The 23,124-nt window shown below is 40.3% G+C and overlaps 1 protein-coding gene across 2 annotated transcripts in view; it reads left to right on the top strand.

Annotated features, from left to right (window-relative positions):
* sgip1a (SH3GL interacting endocytic adaptor 1a) overlaps positions 1 to 23,124 on the top strand; it is an 89,225-nt gene that overhangs the window by 58,578 nt on the left and 7,523 nt on the right. For both annotated transcript variants that reach the window (XM_059340544.1, XM_059340545.1), the window contains 12 exons: positions 250 to 332; positions 1,878 to 1,958; positions 3,018 to 3,092; positions 3,275 to 4,030; positions 5,676 to 5,797; positions 6,224 to 6,377; positions 16,636 to 16,695; positions 18,544 to 18,655; positions 19,573 to 19,728; positions 21,733 to 21,868; positions 21,999 to 22,201; positions 22,939 to 23,003. In XM_059340544.1, coding sequence (XP_059196527.1) covers positions 250 to 332; positions 1,878 to 1,958; positions 3,018 to 3,092; positions 3,275 to 4,030; positions 5,676 to 5,797; positions 6,224 to 6,377; positions 16,636 to 16,695; positions 18,544 to 18,655; positions 19,573 to 19,728; positions 21,733 to 21,868; positions 21,999 to 22,201; positions 22,939 to 23,003 — 2,003 coding nt within the window. The remainder of the gene's footprint in view (positions 1 to 249; positions 333 to 1,877; positions 1,959 to 3,017; positions 3,093 to 3,274; positions 4,031 to 5,675; positions 5,798 to 6,223; positions 6,378 to 16,635; positions 16,696 to 18,543; positions 18,656 to 19,572; positions 19,729 to 21,732; positions 21,869 to 21,998; positions 22,202 to 22,938; positions 23,004 to 23,124) is intronic.

Genomic DNA, 23,124 nt, shown 5'->3' with positions numbered 1-23,124 from the left:
CTGTGTTTATCTACTCAACAACACAACTATGCCTTTTTGTGCTGTGGGAAAAACATTCTTCTAGTGTGAATGCTTCTGTTTATTTTTGTATTCCTAGTTATTTCTCACCTATGTTATATATGTATTTTGTGGTTTATTTGAATGCTAGCTTTTAATGCCTACATGTATTTAGCTGATGTGTACAGTGTAGCTGTTTCCTAAAACTACCTTCTGTAACTTCTTCTCTCATGTTGTCCTTTGTTGTTGCAGTCAACAAACACCAGTCTCTGAAGACACCACAGCCTTATTTGGGCCTCCTTTGGAAACAGCCTTCGGAGAACCAAAAACTGAAGGTAACCCTCTTCACTGTGTCACTCAGTGTTTTTGTCTCTTTACACGTCTCATTTTGTATCTGTAATTGGAATATGTTTATGTTGACAGTTTTTTTTTTTTGGTCAAATTGCTGTAGCAACAATAAAAAAGGCTGTCTGAACACACACATATTGTGTCTTTTAGGCTGCCAGCTCAGCCCTGTTTGGCTGTCATAGCAGATAGCCTCACTTTCTATCTCTCTCCTCCTCCCCCTCCCTCTCACCTATTACTCTAACGTCCGTGTTCTTCCCTCAGGCTCACTGTGCAGTTGTGGATTCACTCCATCTGGCTTTGCAAAGGTCAAAGTTGAAATCAGTACTGGGAACCACGTTCATGTGCACAGGGCAGCTTGTTAATATGCAGACTCCGCTGTCACCAGCTCTCAGCCAATCCAGTAGGATTTAGTGGTACAGGCTGTGGAAGAGCTCTTAGCTGTTACGCAACTGCCATGTCAGGCATAACTAACATCAACTCGACACAGATTCCCTTTTATACGTTCATTCAGACGAATAAAATATCTGTGTCTGACAACTGCTCACTTTTTACTTACTTACTTATTATGGTTTTATTCTCACAAGATCGTAAAGAGTAAGCGTGTGTGGTATAGATTAAATCTTTTGCTCTGGTAATTTTACACTCTGTTTCAAATTGATTAGGTACAGCTTTCTAAAACCAATAGTCTAATAAGAATACAATAGCCCTGCAATAAATCACACTCTCATAAGACCTGTACAGTAATTTTGCTGATTTTGCTGAACATAGACAGTACTTTGAGGTGATTCTAAAATGTGTTCCACTCCAGTTATGTTAGTGATAAGCTTATACACTTATTAGATTTACCTAGCTAAAGATAATGTAGTCTAATACAACAGCCCTGCAATGAAAAGTGTTGATTTAACTTTTTATGGTCATTTTAGATGATGTATTGAGGTTCTGTTGAACTGTATTGCACCATAGAGAGTTTTTTTTGTTATTTAGCCTACACCCATTGATATGAATGGGGTGAACAAAAGAATAACACTTACTTAAGGTACTTAATCTCAATATCAGATATATTGTGTAAATCCAACATTTTGGCTTAAATAACTAAGATAGGAAGATAGCTCACTAGATACAAACAGTATAACAAAAACATTTTCAGTTAACTATCCTATCATACAGTATATTGTCATATTTCATTACCCTAATGTGGGTTTTGGCATCATATTATTTGTTGTTAGGACAAGTGTTAAGCTTACTTTTATATAAGCAGGCTTCTGGTAAAGGTAATAGAGAACTTTTATCTTTCATATCAACTTCCATTATGTTGAATTCATAAAATGCTGAACCCTGTATTTGACTATATCAGTGGCACATAAATTTAGACAGTAAGAAAATGTACTCTGAGGCTGAAAATGTTTTTTCTCTAATGAAATATTTTATTGACATGCTGTTGTTTCCTACTCGTACTCCTAATGCTTTTTAAGCCCCAAAGATCAGAAACCCTTTAAATGTTTCGTCCCTGTTCTGTCCCCTCCTGAACTTAGTGAGTCTCTCTGAGTCCGATGCGTGGGGGGCTCCTCTATCACAGCCTGAATCCTCTTTGACAAGATCCTTCCCCACAGGAAGTAAGTTTTTAATTCTGTGCATATTGTGCACCACTTCTTCTCCCTGGAATGACTGCACAGACCCATCAGCTCACCTCCTGAACCTCATCATCATCATCATCTGACTAACAAACCGACCTGCAAACTGACACAAACAACCACTTGTGTGGCAATAACACTCTGCTTGTCCTTATCAACAGCCAGCTGTAACCTGTTTTTATTTCATCAGACATTTCACAACATAATGATTCAGTGTTGGTTGTAGTTTGTTCGGGGAGACTGTAGCCACCCACCCTCCTTGTCTGCCTCGTCCTTGCATTTGGCATGGTGGTGACTGAATGTGTTGTGCTGCATGGTTACAGATTTGTGGGATGATCCCTTCTCCTCAAGTCGTTGTTGTTGTTTTGTTTTGCAGGTTTGGTAACACCTGTCATTTATGTTTGAAACATGCTACAGTCAGTATTATATGCAGCCCACCATAAGTTACAGTTATATGAAAAGTCTTCAGTAGCATAAATTAACTTTACACAAGCATTGCCTAATCAACAAACTTTGATTTTGATAAGACAGTAATCTCCTGTTTTATTAGGGGTGTAACACGTTTCATCATGATAAGATATTATATTGATTCTATGGACAACCAAAAATGTTTTGCTTACAATGTCTGCCACAATTGATTGTATCCAGCATTAAATGGTCTTGAAATTGTGTAGTTTATTACAGTTATTTCTTGAATAATGTATCGTGGCAGGCCAATCAGTCAATATAAGACAATATCATACGCCCATTTAACATAATCAGTTACATTTGTATCCACTTGCAAAGAGCAACTAAAACATGATTTGACAATTTTATTACTGAGCTCTTCTTTAAATAAAAAAACAAGTGTTCTCTTAAATAAAAAGAATATACTGTATATAGAGTGGGGATTTCAAAATAAGGGCATATCTTAAAGTTGATATGTATCAATAATTTAAAATTGCATCGATTATATTAGATTGTTGATCATTTAATCGACATATCACTACACCCCTATGTGATATTTAAATATTAATTGTTGCACTTGTGATTTCACTGCAGTTCCACCTCCTCTTCCACCGAAGAATGTCCCGACCACTCCCCCGTCGACTAGCCCTCCGTCTTTAGATGATGCTGGTGAGAGGTCTTCTTATCTATTCCTGCCTACTGTCATATCAAACTGTCACCTCAGGATAAAATGTTACATTTGATCTCCAACTTTCTGGCCCTAAAGTTCACCGTTAGTCTGTCTGCCTGTCATGTTTTATTTCTGTTTGGAAACACGACCTGTGATTGGTCACTCGCTGTCTGTGTTTCAGAAGTGTCAACAGAAGCAGACAGTTCTGCCAGAAAGCCCTCAATAGCCGACTTGGACAACATTTTTGGACCAGAACAGCCTTCTGCTGATGACGATACAAATGACAAGTGGGTCTGCTTCAGTGCAGAATCTCCTGACCGGCCGCCTCTACCGGCAGAACCAGCGCCTCCTCTACCAGCCTCCCCACCTCCACCTGAATCCCCTGCCCCGCCCTTACCTACTTCGCCACCTCCACCAGAAGACCCTGCACCACCTCTCCCTACATCACCTCCCCCAAAAGAAGAACCTGTCCCCCCTCTCCCAACCTCCCCACCTCCCTCAGAGGAGCCTGCTGGACCTCCTGTCCGCTCAGGTCCTCCTACACCTGAGGAACACAATCCTCCCGCGCCGGCCACCTCTCCACCCCCTGCACCACCAAAGGACGCCTCTCTTTCCGCTTCCTCTCCCCCTCCTCTCAACTCAACCGCCAGCACCCCAGCAGCCCCGGCTCCCAAAGCAAGTACCCCTCCGGCGGTTACTCCTCCTGCTGAGGGACCTGCAGCATGCTCCGTCCCACCACCACTTGTCCTGTCTCAGGAGGAGCAGTCCAAGAACACAGACGTCAGCCAACCTAAAGAGGATGGAGGTGAAACTGTCACCTCTCCCACTGATGCTAGTCAGGGGAGCCGGAGTACGCCTCCCCCACCTCCTCCTCCAACATATCGGGCAGTGGTGTCGTCACCGGGTCCCACATCTGGAGCAGGTGGCACAAATAGTGGTGGGTAGTTAATAGTTTATTGAGGACATGAATGGTTGAAATAACTTACTGAATAATGGCTGCTTATACCCATTTTTTTCATTGTTTATTTATCTGACAGCTATTTTCTTGATTCATTGATTAGGTGTTTGGTCTGCAAAATGTGAAAAATATCAGTCAATGTTTCCCAAAGCTCCACAACTCAAATTTATTCAGTTTACTGTCATAGGAGTAAAGCAATGGGGAAATATTCACATTTTAGAAGCTGGAATCAGATAATTTTCACTTGTTTTCTTTAAACTCAAACCCATCAATATAGTTGGTGATTAATTTAATAGTTTACAACTAATTATTTGCAGCTCTTTACTGAATCACATCTAGATAATAACAAATGTGCTCAGAGGATAGTGACACTCACACAATTGGAATTATGAAAACACAGACCATTTCCTGGTCATCATACCGGCCAGGTGATTAGTCAAAATATCAATAGCAGATACAAATAGGGTAAGGTAGTGATCATTGACTGAAGCATTGTACCGTCTTTTACAGTTGCTTTCAGCTGATTGCACCAGATTTTGTTGCACAAAGTAAACAGTGAATCTCCATTTTTTTTATCCCAGAAAAAGAGGTCATGTTTTGGCCCAGTTGGATGTCTACCATCATTCTGCTGCAAAATCCATAAAAGCTGAAGCACTATTAAACACAGACATTTTTTTCAGTCTAACAGGACTGATGTCCTGTCATCATTGGCAATACTTACTTACGTTAACACAAGCCACTAATTAGTTGCGATATTCCTACACCAACCCACATGTCATTTAACACTTCACTGTCATACAGCACCTTACTGGACTTTTGCTGCTAATGTTTTGCACACTTGTTGGGTATACTTGTATTTTTATCATTATTGTATACTTCTATTGTTCATATTTTGGACTTGTGTTGCTTAGATCCTGGACTTCTTACCTCTGAATTGTGTCATTATCAGAGGTTGTTATTCTGCTGAGTTGTATTTAAAGGTCAGACTTCGCTCTGGTACAATATCTTCATTTTTTATTGCGCATACAGCGTCTTCTACAGAAGTTGTCAACCAGTCCTGCCAGAAGGACTTCTATCTGCCCATTGTGCAGGAGACAAACATTTGTTTCTGGTAAATTTTATAAGCCTGGGATCCGAACACAGTTTACATAACTATGTGAATAAATATTCTAAGACATTGAGCTACTTTAGGCCAGTAGTTCACAAAAGAAAGCTGTTCAGAATGAATTTAGTCTGGGTGCAGCTTTAGAAAAATCCTAATTGTCAGTGGTAACAGATACCTAAGGCAGCTGAAATATGTGGCTGTCTGTTCTTAATCCTTTATCATAGTGTGCATGATGGAAGTGAAAAACCAATTTAAACGACTGAAGTGAAACAATAACAGGAATACTAGTACACACACCTAGTACTACAACTATATTAAAATAATATGCTCTTTAGCATAATATGCTCTTAAAAATGTATTCTGAAACATTAAATAAAATAGGAAGTATGCTTGTCATGTGTCTAAAGATGATTCTGTTAATCCTGCAGCTATTCTGCATTTGTAATTTAGCTCTTTCCATACAATGTATAGTCTAAAAGGAGTTTTTCAAACTAATCTGTATATATTTCTGCTCTGCAGGTTCCTCCTCTCCGGTGCGACCCAGCACTCCTTCGTCAGTCAGCCCCACCCCACCACCGCCTCCACCCCGTCCTCCTTCACGGCCCAAACTTCCTCCAGGGAAACCCAGTGTAGGAGATCTAGTAAGTGTTGCAGTTTGTTTTTTTTCTCTTCTGATGGAGATGGATTTAATTGACAATCACAAAATGACCACTTTATTATTGTCTACCAGAGATGTGCTCACAAGTTTCTTGGAAATAAGTGATTCACTGTGAAAAACACCAAAAAGTACAAATCTACTGAAGAAATCTGTCGACTAAGACTGAAAAGACCAAATAGTCGACAAATTATTTTGGAAGGTGCAGCCCTTGTAAAATTAACTTGTACAGATGTTTTCCAGGTATAATAAAGTCTCTAACAATCAGAACAGATCTGATTACTTGATATAGCTTTCGACGGTTAAATACCTTTGCCATAAACATAACAAGCAATGGTATAATATGCAAAATGTCTTTTTACATTTCTTTTACTTTAATCCGTCTTTCTCACACTGATCTTTGTCTTTTCAGAATCGTCCGTTCAGCCCGCCGATCCACTCTGCCAGCCCCCCTCCCATCGCCCCGTTGGCGCGGGCCGAGAGCACCTCCTCCATCTCCTCCACCAACTCCCTGAGTGCCGCCACCACCCCCACCGTCAGTAAAGAGCTCTCCGTGTCTGTGTCAGGTGTGTGATCCCTCAACCTTCACTGAGCTGTGCAGCCTGTCGTCTGACAGCTGTGCTCACAGAGGCTAGCAGTGATAGCTGAATTTAACTTTCCTATGTCTAATATTAAAAGTTCATTATTGATTTTATGCACTGGCCCTGTCCTTCTTTGTGTTCCAAGTTTGTGTGGAATGAGTCATGCAGTTTTAGTATTCATTTATTTATTCTTTGTTTTTTCTTTTTTTCCTGGAAATGGACAGTTTGCTGGCAACGATAGTCCACTAAATGATGATGAATTTAGTAATAGTGCCAGAGTAGTGCCAGAAACCTCAGCTGTTACTATCTGGAGATATTTGTTTCTTGATTTCTATATATTTAAAGTAAGAATTTTTACTTCTGAAGATAATTTTAAAACAATGAATTCTAACTTTGTATACTTGTAAATATGGTGTGTGGTTTAGGTTGATGCAAACAGACAAATTTATATTTACTCTTATTTACACATGCAGTATGAGTGGGTGGTGAATCAGCACAAACATTTTCAACAAACCTTTTACAGAACAAGTGGCTCAGCAACAGTTTGTACCCTGTGATCTAACTTTAGAGTCGATGTTGAAGGATCTTTCAGTGCAGAGTTGTGAGTGGATAATGGCAAATCTCAGTAGACTGTAACAGGACTTAGTCATCAAAGATTTAAGAAATACACACTCTGGAGGCAGCAGCTGTTACATAAAAACAGAATAGAGTCTCTGGTTGGAGGTTGTTTTTAAAAAACTAATTGCAGGAACAAACAAAAATTAACTTTTCTCTCTTTAGACTGTAACATGAATTCTGTCTGGGGATTTCTCTATTATAACTCCAAATGAATGCATCATTCATTGTGGTTTTGTTGGAAGAGCAAAACCCTGATGGACTTGACAGTAATACAAAGGTCACAGGGTTTTAATTATAAACCAACACTGTTCCAGTTTCAATTCTTTTTAATTTTGACTTTTTCCATCTTGTTTTTCTTTATGACGCTTCACTTTAAGTTTTTTACAGATTTAATTTTGTTTGCATGACAGTGCTTTTTCCTTGTTGTGATTTGCTTTCTTTTTGTTTTGCCGTTTGTTTGTGTGTCTCTTTATTTGTCCTTTGACTTGTCAGAAGACGATGCTTATGTAGACAAACTGCCCACCTTTGAGAGACACTTTGATTCGTTTGCAGGTACAGTAAAAGATCCCCTCAGAGAGAGGAGAGGGGGCGGGCTGGGGAGAGTGTTTCTGTTTGATGCTCTTTACCCAGAGTGCTCTTGACATAGATGGGTAAAGGTCCATCACTGAGTGTTTTTGTGCTTTCCTCAATTAACGTCAAAGTGTAGGTATTGGGACAGTGAGACACATTTTTGGGGTATTTTTTCCCACATTCTGGAAAATTTCAGAGAGCCTGTTTTTAAGCCTCACACCAATCTATTCAAATTAGATCTAACTCAGATTTTGAGATACCCAGGGGGCAAAACCCATATTTTTTGGAAAACTGACACGGAATGTTGTAAAAGGTTTCACACCAGAAATGATATCTAGGACCTTCAAGGATCACAACCTGGGTGGACAACCCGGTCAACTAGCTACTGGAAAGCTACAGGGGGCCAAAATCCCCCTTTTGGGGACATTTTCCTGGCGAAATTTTGTAAATGCAAATATTTAGGTACTACAAAGGCATAAATAGTCCTACAACTTTAAAATTTGGCAGAGAGTATCCTGACACATGGGGGAAAGCAGGAAAAAAAGATGCTGGGGTTTACTGCAACTCTAGTTTAAGATATCACCCTCAACATGCCAAAAAAGACAAAAAAAAGTACTGTTCGCCTGACAAATGCTCATGAAAATTCATATTTTTCAACACTTTATGTTGAGTATCTATACCTAACATATATATAGAAAACTTCCCTAATTCATAAGCTTCCATTTGAGTCCAAGATGGCCTTTCTACTAGCTACTGGAAAGCCATGGGGTGGGTCCAAACAATGCAACCCCTATTGTGAAAAAAGAGTCAATTATGCGGATCAGACTCCATTCTATTTCTGAGTGGTTATTTGGAGATAGATTTGGAGAGATCATTCTATAAAAAACTGAGCCAACCTATCGAAAGAGCACAAAATACACTTTCAGATGATGCCTTGGTTAAGCAGCTTGGTTCCCACTAAAGCTACATGAGGGAACTGTGCATTTTGTGGTCTCCCCAAAATGAACAAGCAGTGCACTTGTGGTCTTCTGGTTTGCTTGCTGTTCAAAATAGGTAAATATGCTTAAAAAATTATTTCTTTATAAAATACTGAAGGATTTAAATTAATATTATATACAGAAGGACAGTATGTATGTTTGCCACCTATGCTAATTTTAGATTTTTTGATGTTTCAGAAACTGAGAACTGTTTCAGCTTGCTAGCAAGCTATTAAGCTAGCAGCTAACATTCAGCTAACATTCTGAAAGAAACTGTAAGTCCCTTGTACTGTATTTTTCATTTTATCCATATATATATATATATATATATATATATATATATATATATATATATATATGTTTATCACTGATTGAGAGTATTCCATGTGATGTACCAACCATTTGTTGCAGTGCTGTATGGGATTGATGCCACACCATGATGTACACGATGAAACATCTATACTGTATTTAGCACAAGTAAAGAATAGAGTGAGTATATTGAGACAGGCTGCACTACATATGCTTCAATATATTTTTATAGAACATTATATTCAGTGGTGGCTAGTGGTGAAATTGATTGGGTGGGTTAACAAATAAATTATAAAGTAAAAGTAACTCTCTCTCTCTCTCCCTCTCTCTCTCTCACACACACACGCGCGCGCCGTGATCCACCTCATTCGTGTTAGCGCCTGCCATTTTTCTTCTTCTTCTTCTTCTTCTTCTTTTTCTCTCCCATCTTGTCATTGGTCTGAAAACAGCAGTATTGGGCTAAATGAAATCAGCCCAAATGACAAGTAAATCACGGGGGAGTGAAACGACACCTGTCAATAAGTTACCGGCCACCAGCCTGCTTCTAATTGGTCAGAACCGATCGGCCTGTGGGCTGAAGGAAAGTAGCCCAAATGGACAGCAAATGGAGAGGGCGGGACATGGACGGGCCTGTCAATCATTTACACCCGGAAAATAAATTAGAGCACCCATTTAGAGATATCCATGTTTTCCTTTTAACTATTTGGTGCTTTTGCCACTTTAGATTTGACTAAAACTACATTACATTACATTACATGTCATTTAGCAGACGCTTTTGTCCAAAGCGACTTACAATAAGTGCATTCAACCTGATGGTACTAGACATAGACCACAGGAATCAAGTAAGTACATAACTTTAAGAGCTAACTGTCATTGCTGCAGGAGTGCTATATGTTAAAGAAGAAAAGAATAGAAAAGAAGAAGAAGAAGAAGAAGAAGAACAATTTTTTTTTTTTTTTTTTTTTTTAAATATATATATGTGTTAGGTGACCATGGCTTAGCCGAGGTATTGTTGGAAGAGATAGGTCTTCAGCCTGCGGTGGAAGATGTACAGGCTGTCTGAGGTCCTGATGTCGGTGGGGAGCTCCTTCCACCATTTGGGAGCCAAGACAGAGAAAAGTCTGGAGGAGGTTTTGAGGCGAGTTGACCCACGGAGGGTGGGAGTCGCCAGCTGTTTGGCTGATGCAGAGCGGAGAGGACGGGCAGGGGTGTAGAGTTTGACAAGGTCCTGGATGTAAGTAGGACCTGAACCATTAGCAGCAGAGTACGCCAGAGCTAGAGTCTTGAAGCGTATCAGCCACAGGTAGCCAGTGGAGGGAGCGGAGGAGGGGTGTTGTGTATGAAAATTTGGGAAGATTGAAGTCCAATCGAGCAGCTGCATTCTGGATGAGTTGCAGAAGTCGGATGGCTTTGGCAGGCAGACCTGCCATGAGGGAGTTGCAGTAGTCCAGGCGTGAGATGACCAGTGCCTGGACCAGGACCTGAGCTGCCTTCTGGGTGAGAAACGGACGGGTTCTCCTGATGTTATGCAGCAAGAATCTGCAAGATCTGGTGGTGGCGGTGATGTTTGTTGAGAGGGAGGCTCTCCCACCACTGACCTCCATATCACTGTCCAGAACACAGTGGTTGTCTCCACAGAAACCGCCAAGAACCTTGGCGTGACTCTTGACAACCAGCTGTCCCTCTCAACAAACATCACCGCCACCACCAGATCTTGAGAGGGACAGCTGGTTGTCAAGAGTCACGCCAAGGTTCTTGGCGGTTTCTGTGGAGACAACCACTGTGTTCTGGACAGTGATATGGAGGTCAGTGGTGGGAGAGCCTCCCTCTCAACAAACATCACCGCCACCACCAGATCTTGCAGATTCTTGCTGCATAACATCAGGAGAACCCGTCCGTTTCTCACCCAGAAGGCAGCTCAGGTCCTGGTCCAGGCACTGGTCATCTCACGCCTGGACTACTGCAACTCCCTCATGGCAGGTCTGCCTGCCAAAGCCATCCGACTTCTGCAACTCATCCAGAATGCAGCTGCTCGATTGGACTTCAATCTTCCCAAATTTTCATACACAACACCCCTCCTCCGCTCCCTCCACTGGCTACCTGTGGCTGATACGCTTCAAGACTCTAGCTCTGGCGTACTCTGCTGCTAATGGTTCAGGTCCTACTTACATCCAGGACCTTGTCAAACTCTACACCCCTGCCCGTCCTCTCCGCTCTGCATCAGCCAAACAGCTGGCGACTCCCACCCTCCGTGGGTCAACTCGCCTCAAAACCTCCTCCAGACTTTTCTCTGTCTTGGCTCCCAAATGGTGGAAGGAGCTCCCCACCGACATCAGGACCTCAGACAGCCTGTACATCTTCCACCGCAGGCTGAAGACCTATCTCTTCCAACAATACCTCGGCTAAGCCATGGTCACCTAACACATATATATATTTAAAAAAAAAAAAAAAAAAAAAAAATTGTTCTTCTTCTTCTTCTTCTTCTTCTTTTCTATTCTTTTCTTCTTTAACATATAGCACTCCTGCAGCAATGACAGTTAGCTCTTAAAGTTATGTACTTACTTGATTCCTGTGGTCTATGTCTAGTACCATCAGGTTGAATGCACTTATTGTAAGTCGCTTTGGACAAAAGCGTCTGCTAAATGACATGTAATGTAATGTAATGTAGTTTTAGTCAAATCTAAAGTGGCAAAAGCACCAAATAGTTAAAAGGAAAACATGGATATCTCTAAATGGGTGCTCTAATTTATTTTCCGGGTGTAAATGATTGACAGGCCCGTCCATGTCCCGCCCTCTCCATTTGCTGTCCATTTGGGCTACTTTCCTTCAGCCCACAGGCCGATCGGTTCTGACCAATTAGAAGCAGGCTGGTGGCCGGTAACTTATTGACAGGTGTCGTTTCACTCCCCCGTGATTTACTTGTCATTTGGGCTGATTTCATTTAGCCCAATACTGCTGTTTTCAGACCAATGACAAGATGGGAGAGAAAAAGAAGAAGAAGAAGAAGAAGAAGAAAAATGGCAGGCGCTAACACGAATGAGGTGGATCACGGCGCGCGCGTGTGTGTGTGAGAGAGAGAGAGGGAGAGAGAGAGAGAGTTACTTTTACTTTATAATTTATTTGTTAACCCACCCAATCAATTTCACCACTAGCCACCACTGAATATAATGTTCTATAAAAATATATTGAAGCATATGTAGTGCAGCCTGTCTCAATATACTCACTCTATTCTTTACTTGTGCTAAATACAGTATAGATGTTTCATCGTGTACATCATGGTGTGGCATCAATCCCATACAGCACTGCAACAAATGGTTGGTACATCACATGGAATACTCTCAATCAGTGATAAACATATATATATATATATATATATATATATATATATATATATATATATATATGGATAAAATGAAAAATACAGTACAAGGGACTTACAGTTTCTTTCAGAATGTTAGCTGAATGTTAGCTGCTAGCTTAATAGCTTGCTAGCAAGCTGAAACAGTTCTCAGTTTCTGAAACATCAAAAAATCTAAAATTAGCATAGGTGGCAAACATACATACTGTCCTTCTGTATATAATATTAATTTAAATCCTTCAGTATTTTATAAAGAAATAATTTTTTAAGCATATTTACCTATTTTGAACAGCAAGCAAACCAGAAGACCACAAGTGCACTGCTTGTTCATTTTGGGGAGACCACAAAATGCACAGTTCCCTCATGTAGCTTTAGTGGGAACCAAGCTGCTTAACCAAGGCATCATCTGAAAGTGTATTTTGTGCTCTTTCGATAGGTTGGCTCAGTTTTTTATAGAATGATCTCTCCAAATCTATCTCCAAATAACCACTCAGAAATAGAATGGAGTCTGATCCGCATAATTGACTCTTTTTTCACAATAGGGGTTGCATTGTTTGGACCCACCCTATGGCTTTCCAGTAGCTAGTAGAAAGGCCATCTTGGACTCAAATGGAAGCTTATGAATTAGGGAAGTTTTCTATATATATGTTAGGTATAGATACTCAACATAAAGTGTTGAAAAATATGAATTTTCATGAGCATTTGTCAGGCGAACAGTACTTTTTTTTGTCTTTTTTGGCATGTTGAGGGTGATATCTTAAACTAGAGTTGCAGTAAACCCCAGCATCTTTTTTTCCTGCTTTCCCCCATGTGTCAGGATACTCTCTGCCAAATTTTAAAGTTGTAGGACTATTTATGCCTTTGTAGTACCTAAATATTTGCATTTACAAAATTTCGCCAGGAAAATGTCCCCAAAAGGGGGATTTTGGCCCCCTGTAGCTTTCCAGTAGCTAGTTGACCGGGTTGTCCACCCAGGTTGTGATCCTTGAAGGTCCTAGATATCATTTCTGGTGTGAAACCTTTTACAACATTCCGTGTCGGTTTTTTTACTTTGCCCCCTGGGTAAGATGTATAAAAAAAAAACCATCTCTCCGTCATTATCCTAATACCTACTTATTTGACTATTCTACTTGACTACAGGTTTTGCTGACAGATGTAGGGACATACCAAGTTCATTTTATTCTTTTCAAACATGGCAGCATTTTTCAGTGAGATTGTCATCTTTGGTCATTGTTTTGCCTTTTTTTTACTCAAACCTTTCCACACATTTACCAAGCATTTAATAATTACGATAACCTATCTCTCCCTCTTTCTGTCTCTCCTATCTGCGTATCGTCTGGGTTCGTACAAAATCTTGAAAGTTTGAAAAAATCGTAATTTTAATCGTTAGGTTAGGAATATGTTTGACTTTGGATAAATTGATTGATTTTCATGTAGGTTTATCTACATGATCACTAAACTAAAAATCTTTTAATATTTTAAATGAAACCATCTCGACTTTGTGTTTTTTTTGTTGTCTCCTGGTGTCTTACACAGACATGGAGCAGTAGTTAGACTGACAGATATGAGTGCTGAAATAAAAAAGGGTTATCCTCTGCAGCATCTTGAGGGCAATCTGTTTGGTGTTTTTTTTTTTTTTTTTTGGGGGGGGGGGGGGGGGATTTGCAATTTGTTGCAATAGCATATACACAGGCAACAGACTGATTGAATTTTTTCTAAAAATGCTGTACGAACCCTGTATCTTTCTCTCTCTTTCTCTCCCTCTCTTGTATTTCTCTTGTTACCCACAGAGAAAATCTGCCAGAGAAAATGAAAGCTGTGGTGACACAAAAAGCTGCATCTATTGCATAACATTCTTTGTTTTTTTTTTTGTGAAAAAGTTTGAGTGTCTCCCCCTTTGCCCATCTGCCTGCTCGTAAGAGTTTTCTCTCTGTTTTATGACTGTGCGCCAGTGGCTGTCTCGCCATGTCACCATGGCAACCTCGTGTGTCTTCTCTTGGCGACGTGTGTGTGTGTGTGTGTGTGTGTGTGTGTGTGTGTGTGTGTGTGTGTGTGTGTGTGTGTGTGTGTGTGTGTGTGTGTGTGTGTGTGTGTGTGTGTGTGTGTGTGTGTGTGTGTGTGTGTGTGTGTGTGTGTGTGTGTGTGTGTGTGTGTGTGTGTGTGTGTGTGTGTGTGTGTGTTCAATGAGCATGTCTGAAGAGCTCCTTATCTGTGGGCCCTTGAGATCCATATTGTCTCTTTCTCTCTCACACAACACACACTCAAACACACACTTTCACACTTACTGTCAGATCAGAGCTGCTGCTCACAGAGTCGTTTGAAGTCTGGCATGAGAATTAGGGCGAATTAGACAGGCAGCAGCTGTTTGGTATTCATGCCGTCCTCTCTCTACCGCTGGAGTAGCACGACACAGCCTCAAGTTCAGCCAATCTCCACCGACCATAAAGCCTCGTTTTACTCCCGCTCTCGACCCCTGACACCCACCTGTCACACCTGTCACTCAAGCACTCTTAAGCCGTAGGAAAATATGACCCAGAAACCCCGCCCTCTCCATCTGAACACCTGCCCTTTTGTTTTCTTCATGAAGCACCACCCTGCTCTCATCATTCCATCACCCAACGACTATGTCCGTCCACTCACTCAACAACACACCTTCACTGCTGGGATCCCACATCAGAACAGTAGTATAGGCTACAACAAGACTACTCTGCTCTGTGTCAACACTGACATGAGTTAAGGGCGCAGTGTTTGACGTTGGAATAGTCACGTTTTTGCTCCTTATTGTTATTTACATAAAATAAACACAATCCCTGGTAATGTGTATTCTCTAGCTGCAGCTGCCTCCTTGTTCAGGCGCTGCATCCTCCAACGTATGAATTCGTAGGCCAAATATATCCTGACTGAAACTGAAAAGCTTGGCTCTCTCATGTGCAGCTGAGAAATGAAGCCTTCTTTTGCTCAAAGTTTGAGGACAGAACCAGTTAAAAAATATTCTGTAATCCACCTCCTTAAAACAAAACAAAACAACAAATGTACATTATGCAGGCTTTTCCTTAAAAAATGTATGAAATTTTACAAAAGTAATTCCTCTCAATCATCACTTATGACCCACTAGAAGTATGTGGCTGTTTCTGTATCTGCCCTCTGCCTGTATTTTCTCTTTTCTTATTTTGCTGTGTTCTGGATGTTTTGGGGCTCAAAGCTTGAAAAAACAGCAGACACAGTGCTGAAAAAAAGAAACCATGTAAGTATAGTGAGGCAAAACCTCAAGTGGGCAAAACTCAATGTGGGTTTTACTTTTACTTTCGTTGAGCTGGGAATGAGGGGCCAAGCTTAAATGTTGTGTTTATATACAGTAAGCAACAATTCCTGCATAATATGCCTTAAAATCTGATTGTGATATACTGTCAATCATCTTTTGCATGAAAACATGGCAAACATTTTTGATAAAGATCCTTTTATCATTTGAAGTTTTGTGTTTAACTGAGCAGGATATTTTGCATGAACTTGCTGCAGCACTCTGGTGGGCAAACTTTGTAATGTAGACATCATTTCTAAACTACAAATCTTGCCAACCTGCAAACAAAACCCGCAGCAAGATAATAATGGCCAACATATCCGCCCAGCTAATTTATTCATTTAGCTGTAGTAAGAGGGAAATCTCTTTGTGATAAACTTGCAGCAAACATTAACCAGGATTGTCTCAATACACGTATTCTCAATTTTGGTCTCTGTCAGGCTTCACCTTCTTAGTCTGTGTTCCTTGAAGGATCCAGGCACTGAAACTGGGACACAGCATCTCTCTCCCTGTGCACCACAGTCCCTCCCTCTCCCTGCTCACTGCTCTTAAGTCTCAGGGCTGCCCCCTGCAGGACTGACTGTATACATGACAGCTTCCATTTGTTTCATAATTTGAAATGTAGAGACCTGCAGGAAAATGTGAGCACAGTAAGATATAGAGGAAATAATACTGATACTGATAAAAAGAAATAGAATTAATTTTTTTTAAATTTTGTATAATAGAAGAAACATTGGCTGCCAACAAACTATCTCCTCTCCCTTAAATCTCGACTTCCTTTCGTACCACTTCCAGCATCCTGCAGCACACACCTGGTACCTCACGCCACCTGACTCCTGCCTTTTCTCACGCACGCAAGCAAGCATCCACAGAAAACATACCACCCATGTTGTCTCTGTCTCGACTTGTCCCCTCTCCGTCCCCCTGGCCTCCACCTCCACCCCACTGTGACGTGTGATAGACCTGCCATGTGAGACTCACGCTACTGTCCTTCTCTCCTTCCCCCTCTCACCCCTCCACTTCCATCCCTCTTCCTCCTCCCTCCTCCTCCTCCCTTTCTCCGGACCCCACTTCCCCTCCTTCCTCTTTCCTCCACCCTCCAACCCCACACAGAGAATGACCAGCCATCCCTTGTATGGTTTGACAGAGGGAAGTTTTATTTAACCTTTGAAGGTAAGTTTTCTCTGCACCAGGGTAGCGTGCACACACACTCTTCTGAGGCTAATTTGTGCAAGCTTCGCCCCCTCCCCTGCCCGGCCCCTTCTTTCCTTCCTCCCTCCCCTCTCCTTCCTCTTTTGCAATCTCTCCATCACCCTAACCCACACCATGCTAACTCCTGGCTGAGCCCCCCTCCCTCCATCATTTGCAGTCAACTATGCAGTCTTGTCATATCTTCCGCTACCTTCTCTTCCTGACATTGTTCATTCTCATTTCGTCTGCGCTGACCGCCTTTCATTCCCTGAAGAATCATCGTTCTTCGTGTACTTTACTAATCTCTTTGTCGTCACTTTTGTCCTTTTGGTCGTTTGGTTTTTGGTTTGATCTTTGGGCTCTATGATCTTCTTTGATCTTGTCAGAATAATTCAGCTTCAACAGCATGTCTGGAAAAAGCATGCACATCTCTCTCTGTCTTCCTACGTCTGCCTCTATCTTTTCTTTCTCATCTACCTGTACTTATCCAACTAAAAGCCAGTGTGTAACTTACTGTATTAAAAAAAATCACAATTTTGAGGGCGATATCTGAAGTTATTGTGTATAATTTTACACTTTCACAGTCAAAGAGCAGAGAGAAATTGGTATCCTCCTCATACATAACCTTCTGTTTTCTTGCCACCTTACTTACACTAACATTTGTTTTAATTTCAAAGAGTTAAAGTGATAGATTGTTTTAAGTGGGGCTGTAAAGTGAAACTTATCCATAGTCCACGTATTACATACAGAGGATGGCGGTCAGCAAGCCCCAAGTTTGAAGAAGCACAGAAGCTAAGCAATGTAATGTTGTGGGTTGGGGGTAGCACAATTAGCCACCAAAAAATAAAACAGCAATATCAGTTTAAGTGTACATTTTATTTAGAAGGCATCCCTTTTCTGGTGGGGAACTGGAAACATCTTCAAAGCGTCCAAATTCCATTGACAAAAACAGTAATTTTATCTTGTAGAACACAGGAATTGCTGGCCTACAGATGCCTCAATTGGTTACTTTGTTTGTTCTATTGTGTGAATTAAATGAATCCAAACTAACCATTAAAGCATCAATGTCACACAATTATCAAAACAAACTAAAAGATCAAGGCAACAGTAAACCAGCAACTCCTGTGTTCTACAAGTTAAAATAACTGTTTTTGTCAAAGGAGTCTGGTGGCTTTGAAGAGAGCACAGATGAAATGGCTTCTGTTCCCTGTCTGAAAGGGCTGTCTGACAGCAAGGTGAACCGGTGAAAAATGTTCTAAATATAGAAAGCAGTTAACGATTGATTTAGATTTATTTTTTTCTTTAGGTTTGGCCTCTTTTTAGCTTTCTAAAATATGTTTAGCTACTGCCACCGTCCACAGCAGTACATTGCTTAGTTTCTCTGTCGGTACTCTCGCCTGCTTCTCCAAACTGGGGGCGTTCCAACCACAATCTACTGTAGGAAAAAAACACTGACTATGTATAAGTACGTCATACAACCCCATTGAAAAAAATCCAAACTATCCCTTTAAGTTTTTTTTCATCTCCGTTGTTTTCACACTGTGTTGTTCCTCATTTCATCTTCACAATGTTGGTTAGGAAGAGTGTAGAGTTCTGGTTTTAGAGTGGGAACATGTATCTATTGTTAATGTATTGACCACTGTTGACTGTTATATATTTCATTCTGGGTTGAAGCTACTATACATTGTGTCATGTAGCTTTGGCTGTAACCATAAAGTGATAGTAAATTGTAACAAAATCAGCTCATTGAATTATTAGTTTGTTAAGTGTGTGTCATGCCCTATTCAGACTATTTTAATGTGGGTTTGTATGCGTGTGTGTTGCCTCCAGGCTGCTCCAGAGGGCCCAGTCCTCTCACCATGGGGGCTCAGGACACTCTTCCTGTTGCCGCTGCGTTCACAGAGACGGTCAACGCTTTCTTTAAAGGAGCTGACCCCAGCAAGTAGGTCAACCAATAGCTTTCCATGAAATCCTGACAATACGTAGTAGGATTCCCCGACCTGGAACACACTTTAAATGGCTTTTTTCCCTCATGTGGCTGTTGTGAAAAGAGTCATTCAGCTTATACAACAGTACTTAAAGGATAACGCTGGAGCCGGCAACACTTTACTTAATCCCCTTCTTATTTAACATCTCTAAGAAGTATTTAAATGGTTAACAACTTGTTAATAACAAGAAAAATCAGTAGTTGTAAACAGATATAGGGATATTTTTGAGTGTTTCTATACAGTATATTTGTGAATAATCTTAACTTCCCTTGTGAAGCATTCATAACTGTGGAATAAACATATAGCATAGTATTGTATAATTGCAACTGCCCCTAATGATATAAATAGAAAACAAATCTTGTAGTGTGTTATAAAGCTGTTATTTACAGTTTCTATACATGAAAACATCATTCACATGAAGGCATAACACTATAAAATATCATAATATCGATTATGTAATTTCTAAAATGTATTTGTGTGACATTTATTTTACATTTATTTGAACACTTTGGACCTCAATATATATTTCTCCCGGTGCTTATGATGCCATATTCCTTCATGACAGTGAATATGGCCTGTATAATTTATCAGTGCATTTTCCATCTCTGCAGTGTAGGCAGACTTCACTGAGCTTGAGCTTTTGTGTAGGTTTTTCTAATATTGAATATAGGTGTGTGAGTCATAATCTACAAGAGTGTTGAATACATAAAAGGTGTGATGTACGCTCATTGGCAAAGACTTTTATGTATGTTTTGTATGTGAAACTAATTTGGGCTTAATCCTGGAGAAATCAACAACATAAGTTTGTACTGTATATGTACAGTTTCATTGTCTCTCTGTGACCCATTTCTTGTCTTCCGCTTTCTCTCAGGTGTGTTGTGAAGATCATAGGTGAGATGGTTTTGTCGTTTCCGGCGGGAATCACGCGGCACTTTGCCAATAACCCGTCCCCCGCCGTGCTAACCTTCAGCATAACCAACTACAGCCGACTGGAGCATGTGCTGCCTAACCCCCAGCTCCTCTGCTGGTAATGACATCGCTGTGAACTCACCATCTCAGAAACAAATAACAAATGAACAGTTTTTCATTTCAAGAAAAATATGTTGATATTGCATCCTGCTCACATGTTCAAGTCTCAATGATTCTTGGAAATCCCCCTATTTATTTTTTTAATATGTTACAAATGCTTATAATTTAAACCAAATCCAATGTTCCTAATCAATGTGCATCATAATTGTTTATCAATATTATTCGTTTCACTTAAAGAGCATGTTGCATCATATTATCAAAATAACTCACCTTCTTGTGTAAATATTAGCAAAGGCAAACTCTTTATCAACCATATTTCAGTCAGACAACTCACGTGATACAAAAATGTGTTTATTGGACAATAAACATAGATTAGATTTGGCGTCTAGGCTCCGACTAAATCACTCCTCAGCAGTTACATGAGGTATTGAGGAGTGATGCAATAAATCCTCCAGTCGGAGCCTACAGGTGGATGCTGGGGTGGTGGTGGGACTGAGAAAGCAAGCGGCAGTACAGATGTAGCAGCAGCGTAGGCAGGCAGAGGAGAGCGAGGATTACTCTCATCTTAAATAGAGCGCCAGATTGGATAGAGGGTGTGTTTTAGTGGAGGATGTATGAGGAGTGGGGCATGTCATGTGTATGGCAGCACAGCTCGAGTTGCCTGCCTGAACTAGCTCGCAGGCGTCGCTCCATTTGTCTCCAATTCACCGTGTATTTTTCATAATAATCATAGAAATGTTTTTTTCCATACAAAAAAAGAATGGTATGATGAAAGAGATTTATGCAGCATATTTCATACGCAAAAAGAAAAACTTGATGTGTTTCATACATAAAATGCCTAATATATACTGCAGTATGAAATAGTATTAACATGATCAAAAGAGGGGGAATTAGAATGGAGATAAAAACATAAATTGGTAAGAAAACAAAGTGAAACTTAAAACACAAACAGTAAGTTTTATCTAAAAACAAAAAAGCATCAGATGACTTTATGGATTATGGATGAAAACTGGTAAAACTATCTGAGAAATGGTCAAAAAACATTCTTGATCCTGCATAGGAGACTTTTGTTGTGATGAACAGTGAGGATGAGTAATCTTCAGTGATATCATCTCTGACACTAATGCTGAATACATGTTGAGTCATTATGAGATCATCCCATCAGAGGTCAGCTTTTTTGGGTTTGTTGTTGTTTTTGTCCTTGGTTTATATTTATCAATTCATGTGTACATTTGTTGTAAAAAAAAAAAAAAATCAACAACAAAAACCACTTACATTGGACAAATAAAAATTACCACCACTCACTAACAAAGTGTTTTGCCTCACAGCACCACCCTGTTTCTCAATTATGATTCATTACAACATAAAATTCATAAAAAATCTTCCTTTTAAAGTAATGCAGATTATTGCTACAAGAAGCTTTTGATACATTTTTTTTTGCATTATTGTTGTAATATGAGTGTAGGCACAGCCTCTTGTAGCTCATTGTTAGAACTAAAGAGCCGACAAAAGCCTGTCAAATTCAGCTTGGGGACTCAAATGTATTAATAAAAAAAATAATAACAATAATAATTATAATAATAATAATTATAATAATAATAGTAAGACATACTAGGAAGACATACATAGACATACAGACATACATAGAAAACATAACATAAGATGAGAAATAAAACCCATCGAACATGAATAATAAAAGTAAAGTGAATAATATTACTATCAGTACCCATATTGGCAACAATACATACAGTTTATATCAATAAACACTGCAGCTGCATCGGTAGGTCTCTGTTCTCTTCTACTCTGTTCTTCTCTACATCAGTGGTGGAGATTTAAATTGTAAAGACGGCAAAAGAAGTTTGTTTTTCTGGTCAAACATTCCTTTAAAACTGAGGTGCTGGGTGCTGCTCTCACACACAGCAAATTCTTCAGGTTGGAGAAATCACCACCAAGACCATATGAAATGTATTTTGATGGTGTTTTTCTGCACGCTTCCCACCAGCGACACCACCACACAAGCTAAGGCTGATGCCAAGGACTTCTGGGTGAACATGCCAAACCTGATATCCCATTTGAAGAAGGTGGCAGAGCAGAAGCCACAGGCGACATACTACAACGTGGACATGCTCAAGTATCAGGTAAGAGTTCACACTTGGCATCACTAAGCCGAGAGACACACCGCAACTTTTACAATCACGTGCTTATATGAACTGTAGGGACAACATGACATAATGTTGGACTCCCTGAACGTTTCCCATCTGTGTGCAGGTATCGGCGGATGGACTCCAGTCGATTCCTCTCAATCTAGCGGTGAGCTGGAGGTGTGAGCCCACCAGCACTGACCTGAGGATAGACTACAAATACAATGGGGATGCCATGACGACGCCGATGGCCCTCAACAACGTCCAGTTCCTCATCCCTGTTGATGGAGGGGTTTCAAAGCTACAGGCTGTCTTACCTCCTGCTGCATGGTACAGTCTATCGTGTTAAGAACCATTTAAATTACCAGGCAGTATGTACACCACTGTATAGGGTAGGGCTGGGCGATATATCGGTATTAAGAGTTGAGAAAGAGATATGTGGTTGAGACAAGGTTGTTGCCTTAACTTATGGCTGCCATTTGTTACGGCCGCTTGCTCCTCTCTGCACCCGACAGGCACAGAGCATTCTCTGCTTCTCATACTCTTTGACTCAACCCCGCCCCCTGCGCATGTACGTAGGCTTCTCCCACGCAAGCGATGCAACACAACAAACTTTAAAAAAAACATGGCAGACATGGTGCAAGTTAATAAAGAGCAAGATCTTGTTTCTAAGAAAATAAAAACAATGGTTCTGTAATTTGGAGGTATGTCGGATTTCGGTTTGCAGATGAAGAGCTAAACAACGTTTTCAAAACATGCTGCAAGCAAATTGCTTCAAAAGATGGAAGGTTTTGAATTTGATAAAGTCTTTCAAATAAACAGGTGATTGATGATTGTGGCATTGAGTTAAAACTAAACGCATTGCACATTTTGTTTAACATACCAATATATATCATATCGACTAAAAATGATGGGATATCATTTTTGGTCGATATTGCCCAGCCCTAGTACAGGGACTGAGAATTAATGTTTTTATATCATATCTACACCAAAGTTTTGACTTTAAGATGTTTTGACCTTCAGAGGCTTCATAAATGTGTTTTTCTGTCCTCTTGTAATCTTGACAGGAATGCGGAGCATCAAAGAATCCTTTGGAAGATTCCTGACATCTCACAGAAATCTGAAAACGGAGGTATGTACAGAATGATGAAAGTACCAGTATGTCCTTTAGTAATATTGATGTTGTTTGATGAATGACCCTGTGGTAAGTCCTGCTCGTACTTATAATTATAAAGATCAAACAGGATCCTGAA

This window comes from Centropristis striata, chromosome 9 (genome assembly GCF_030273125.1).
Source record: "Centropristis striata isolate RG_2023a ecotype Rhode Island chromosome 9, C.striata_1.0, whole genome shotgun sequence".
NCBI classification, from domain to species: domain Eukaryota; kingdom Metazoa; phylum Chordata; class Actinopteri; order Perciformes; family Serranidae; genus Centropristis; species Centropristis striata.
Note: the sequence above shows the minus strand (reverse complement) of the source record. Positions and strands in the feature narration are given on the sequence as shown.